We start from the raw sequence: 5,803 nt of genomic DNA on the forward strand, positions 1-5,803 counted from the left end.
ATTGGTTCAGAAAAGTAAAAGTGCTTATAATCCTAAACATAAAGCAACAGTAATAACTAGTGCTTGCTCTAAATTCTGCTATCAGATTTGGCTTAGGTGTATTGATTATAAGTATAACAGTTCTTAAATCTCAACCTTTCATGTATGTGCAGTTTTTATGATGGGAAGTATTGAGAAACATAAACTTTAGGACAAAATTAGTTCACATTTTTTAATAACATGGCACAATTTACATAACACAAGTTTAACTGAGGAGCATGCTGTCGCCTCACCCTTTTTTTGTACATGATCTAGAAAGGACTTCATTTTTTTACGTACATGATAAACAGCAAAAATTTCTTACAATCTCTTTGCAATACGTATTGACTACCCACTACTGCTTCAGTGGACATTTTATTGTTTGATTTTAAGAAAACAAAAAAGTAGAGAAAAAAAAAAAAAAAGAAAAAAAAAAAAAGCACTGCACAACATCTGAATTCCACAGAGTTTAAAAGCGCACAACTATCCCTCCCATGGACTACTAAAATAGATCTCTGCTCATTAAAAACAAACTTCCATAGCTTACAACTCACTTTATCATTGTGTAGATACATAATATTTTAATACACAGTTAGACCAATAGGGAATTGTCCTGCTTTCTGTACTCAAACATCTGGTGACATGAAGGGTTGTGTTGTCATGTTTGCACAGTCTTCTGATTTTGAGGTAATTCAGCGAATTTAGGTTTTGTTAGGTTCCTGAAACATTTGTGTATTTGTAAGGATTGTCAACACAGATTTTTATTATTATTTATTTTTCTTTCTATCTTGACGAACAAAAGCTTGTTTTTGGATCAAGAGTTAGGGAATATGCTTGTCAGATTGAGCTTCAGTGTGAGTAATACTCATTGCTGAAATCCCCATCTAAGAACAATCTTGTAAGTCATGTGTAAGCATGTACTGTTGCTTTGAAAGGAGAATGTGAGGGTTCAGTAGAGACTGGTAGTCCTCTAGGAGAGAGAAAACGTGATACAGAGAGAGCCCACGCATGAGTTGCATAGTTGAAAGAAGGGATGTGGTCTCTTGGACAATATGATCCTTCAAAACCATTAATATGCAGCATTAAACTAAAACCAGAGCCTGTGCACTCACTCTCCTTTTGATCACTGCCCACTATGTACAGCATTTCAAAGTAAAGCTTTCATAACACCCATTTGCATATTTGTACCTTACATTGTTTTCCCTCAAGGGGAGAAAACACAGACTTTGCACATATCTACATAGTTTTGCCTTTTGTCAATGTATTGAGGTACCTGTACATTCCAAAATCATCTTTTCCATGATGGAGATCTACCATTTGTCCACTTGCTCAACGATCAGTGTACTGTATATGTTTAAGAATACACACCAACGCAGGAGCGAACAGGATAAAAGAGCATGAAAAAATCTCAGTCTTTTGTACAAAAACAAAAACGCAACACACACAAAAATCAGTAATGCACAATCTATACACCGATATAATACAGCCTCAAGTGCTTGCTTCTGAGTTCCATTATAGTTCATCAGGGGGTCTCACCGTGCCTCGATGTCTTTGTGTGTGTGTGAAGGGGGTCTGTCTCTAATGTCAGTGCCAAGTGGGGTAGTCCGTCTGGGAGACGTGGAACGTGCTCCCAGCGTTGGGATAAGAGGGGGCGGGGCACTGAGTGATGCGGTGGGGGGGGGTTTGTTGAGGATTCCATTCTGGGCGGCAGCAGCCACAGCAGAGGAGGGGCTAACACGGGGGTAGTGCATGCTGGGAAGTCCGGGGGCCATGAGACCAGGGTGAGGGAGATGCCCATCTAAAGCGGGGTGATGCATGGGGTGCAGACGTCCCTGCTCATAGTCCTCTCGGAGCATGTGCAGACGTTCCCTCTCTTCTAGGTGTGCCCGCTCTTGTTCCCGCCGCTGTTCCAAGGTCAGTCCGTGAGGGTGGTCTCGGTTAAAGTCATGAGGCTCACGGTCTCGGTATGAGCGCTCTGCATCATACAGCCGCGGCGCTGCTAACCGGTGCAGAGGGTCATTCCGTAGTAGCAGATCCCGAGCTAATGGATCCCTCCGGTGGATGTCGAGTCCCCGGTAAGGGTCCCTCATGGGATCCCAATGAAAGGTGGGATAGGGAAACCTCTCCGCCCCTGGGATGGGACTGATACCCATAAAGGGGGCCACCATACGAGTCCTCTCCAGACTACTGATACTGTTTATGGGATGCATGCTGGCCATGCCCATGGGTAACGGCATTGAAGATGGAGGGTGGAGAGCAGCGGGAGGATGAGGTGCTTGTGGCGTGGATCTTTGCTCTGGTGTTCTTTCCGTGGGACCGTCCTGTTCCTCTTTCCTCTCTTCTTTCACCTTCACCTCACTGTTTTTCTTCTCATAGGTGATCTCAGCCTTCTTCTCCAGAACATCTCGAGTCAACCCGCCGTTCACCCGATCTGCGCCGCCTGGCCGCATGTAGGGTGACGCTGTAACCCGATTGGCCAGCTTGTCTTCAGAAACTCGGCCATCGTGGATGACGGAAATGTCCTTGTCACTGTGGTGATTCTCCTTCCCCTTGTGCTCATCTGTGTTGGAGTCTTTCCAGTCTGAGTGCTCTCGTTCTCTCTCGCGATCTTTGGGCTTGTCCTTGTCCCGAGACTCGCTGGAAGAGATGTGGTTCCGGGAGGGCTCAGATGACCGAGTGTGACCCAACAGAGTGAGAGGGTTAACAGGAATCGGGGATTGGTGATTCTGGTGCCTCTTCTCAGCAGGTTCCCTAGAGGTGAAATGGACCATTATTGTTTGGATAATCAACAGTCTGCTGTTCATTAATGTACAATAAACCTCTCTTCAGGGTGACACAAGACCTCCGCTCACCTCCTGTTTATTCTGCAATAATGACCAGCTGGTTGTAAAACATACTTGAAGAAAAACTCTTCCTAGCTTTGACAAATAATATTACATGATTCTTGTGTTAATATCATTCACACAGCTCTACACACCGTTCTTTATCATCCTTATTGACTGATGAATCCCTCTTGTCCAGGTCACGTTCTCTTTCCCTGTCCCTTTCTCGTTCTCTCTCATGTGAGCTGACTGATGCGCTGCGTTCTGAGTCTCCTGGTTTGAGCCAGGGAGGTGGGGTGGGGAAGGACGGCGGAGTGCGGTGGAGTCTGTTCCATGGCTCGTGGGGTCCGCTGAAGTGCTGTTGTGCACTGGGTGCATCTTTGTGACCAAATACAGAGTTGGGTGCTGGGAGATGGAAAAACAACATGGTGAAATTTTATTTATTTTGATCTCTATTTCATGCAAATAGTAATCTTTGAATCTTTGATATCAGATAATTACAGTTGTAATGACCTTTTAACCTACAATTAGTTGTGTTAAGTAAGGGATAATGTACATCCAGCCGGTTGTTATTGCAGAATAAACCCAGGCAGGGTGATCAGGAAGGGGTTTACTCTGTGATAACAGCCGGCTGGATGCACATAATCCTACTTTATTACATGGCTACTTGCCACATAAGTAAATAATTAGACATGAAATATTGATCCGAGTCGAAATATTTTATTAGCTCTTTAAACGCAAACGAAAAGCTTCCACGGAGAAAGCAGCTGCTAGCAAGCGGAAAGTTCAAACTAGATGGACATTTTAGGGATACAATACAGTCATACCACTTATTACACGGTATTTCACCACATAAATATTTATGGGGACAAGAGATATTGATTTGAGATGAAGGGGTTTTAACACTACAGCCGCCACGGGGTAAAATTTACCCATGGCTGTTTTTCAAATGTAGATTTTCAATAAAATATCCAAGTCTCCCAGTCATTAACTTTTAATAAAATTGTTTAAACAATTTTTAACAACAGGGGATTGTAAATGATAAAACCGGATTAAAAACGGGGCATTTATACCTAAAACCGCCAGCAGGTCAAATTTACCTATATAATGCCTTTATTTTCACGCTGTGTTTACAGTTTACACTGTAAACAGTCACACAACACATGTTCAAATGAAGATGTTTTAGCCTACTCATAAATGTTCAAACTTTGGAGTATTTATACATTTTTGTTTTGCAATTTTTATTGTGTATTGTTCGCTACTGTGTTGAAGTCTGCCCATTTCCTGAAAAAAAATTCCGATCTATGATGATATTTTTATGATTACCCAAAGTTTATTGGTGTTGTTCTGTTTAAATTATAAATGATATAACTAAACAAATTAATAATTAATTAGTTGAAACTGTGTGCTTGAATTTGTAGTTGATGTAATTGACAGCAGTGCGGTGAATTATTATTGCTAATTTTTGTCTAGGGTATTTTAGTCATTTAAATAAGATGGGTTATCTTAATATGTGATTAATGACATTTTATTATAATATTACGACACCCAAATATGTATTTATTTCCTTCTAATTCTCGTTGTCACTGCAGGCTGGTTTAGCCTATATTCACCGTTAAGAAAAGTGATTAGTGTAGACTGCTTAAAATAGCCTTGAACATAAAACCACAGGACAAAAAGATAATTGATGACAAAAAAACAATAATTTAATGACTTTAGACATTACTTTGTAAAGACAGTGGCATAATACAGTCACATAATATATTTTTTAGCCATATCAAAACAGAAGTCATGTGGCATGGGTAAATTTGACCCGCTCGTGGTTTTAGGGATACAACGACCCTTGGCGGTTCTAGTGTTAAAATCGTACCTGTTTGTTATCTTATAAACCATTACAGTGTACAAAACAATCTTAGCAAAACAGCAGCAGCTGCATTTGGATGAAACAAGAGAGAGTGAGTCTGCGATACCAGATGACAATTAAATAACTGTACGCAAAATATGGATTTGAGTTTTAATATTTTATTAGCTCTCCAAATGCATAACTTCAACGAGGAAAAATAGTTCCTAACGAGCATAAAATGCTGACTTCAGTTACCCGGATGAGCCTGTGTTATCAGTGTTTTCCGGTTGTTATTGGGGGATAACATACTGCTTGATGGCGCGATTGACCAATCAGAATCAAGTATTCCACAGAGCCGTGTAATAATGAGATGATAAAAAGTTGACTGAAGATGAAATTTCTAATAAACAACAATTTGACTAATTGACACTCACTGAGTGCTGGGTTTCCCAGCCCACCAAAAGCTGCAGTGCTTAATGAGGCCAGACCTCCAAATGAAGGCGGTCTGCTGAAGGGCTCTGACAATCAAAACAGGAATAAAGAATCAATCAATGAACAAATGATTGTGTGATTTACCAATGAACTACAGCTTGTTTCACTATAGAATGTTAACTTTTCACAATGAACCAGCTTTTAACCGAGTCCTTAGTTCACAAATGAACAGATATATCAACACGTTTTAGCACTATGCACTGACTTTCAAAGAAGTGTTCAGCAACCCTTAGTCCAGGGTTGTCCAATCCTGTAGAGTTTAGCTCCAATCCTAATAAAACACACCTGAACCAACTTATCAAGGTCTTCAGGATAATTAGAAGCTTTCAGGCAAGTGTTGAGGCATGTTGGAGCTAAACTCTGCAGGACTTTGGCCCTCCAGGAGCAGGACTGGACACCCCTGCCTTAGAATATACACATTTCAGTCCGTAATTGACTGCACAGTGACACCTAGTGGAGGAGTGTGAACGTGCATGTGTACTCTTGTTAGCTTACCTAAGTGGGGTGCTGGGGTAAGAAAGTTGCTAGGATGATGTGGATGGTGTCCGAAAGGTGCAGCTGAGGGATGCGTGGACCCTGAAACAAAGACAGACAGACAACAATGAAATTTATTCCACTCTTAAAGCAA

At 41.3% G+C, this 5,803-nt stretch overlaps 1 protein-coding gene across 1 annotated transcript in view; it reads right to left on the reverse strand.

Moving 5' to 3' along the window:
• Positions 1-205: 205 nt before the first annotated feature.
• auts2a (activator of transcription and developmental regulator AUTS2 a) overlaps positions 206-5,803 on the reverse strand; it is a 44,958-nt gene continuing 39,360 nt past the window's right edge. Inside the window, exons 11-14 of the mRNA XM_081353895.1 lie at positions 5,671-5,751; positions 5,118-5,201; positions 2,996-3,245; positions 206-2,769 (exon numbers count right to left, since the gene is read on the reverse strand). Of these exons, the coding sequence (XP_081210021.1) occupies positions 1,551-2,769; positions 2,996-3,245; positions 5,118-5,201; positions 5,671-5,751 (1,634 nt within the window). The 3' untranslated portion in view covers positions 206-1,550. The remainder of the gene's footprint in view (positions 2,770-2,995; positions 3,246-5,117; positions 5,202-5,670; positions 5,752-5,803) is intronic.

The sequence above is a fragment of the Scardinius erythrophthalmus genome, assembly GCF_964197995.2.
Source record: "Scardinius erythrophthalmus genome assembly, chromosome: 23".
Classification (NCBI taxonomy): Eukaryota; Metazoa; Chordata; class Actinopteri; order Cypriniformes; family Leuciscidae; genus Scardinius; species Scardinius erythrophthalmus.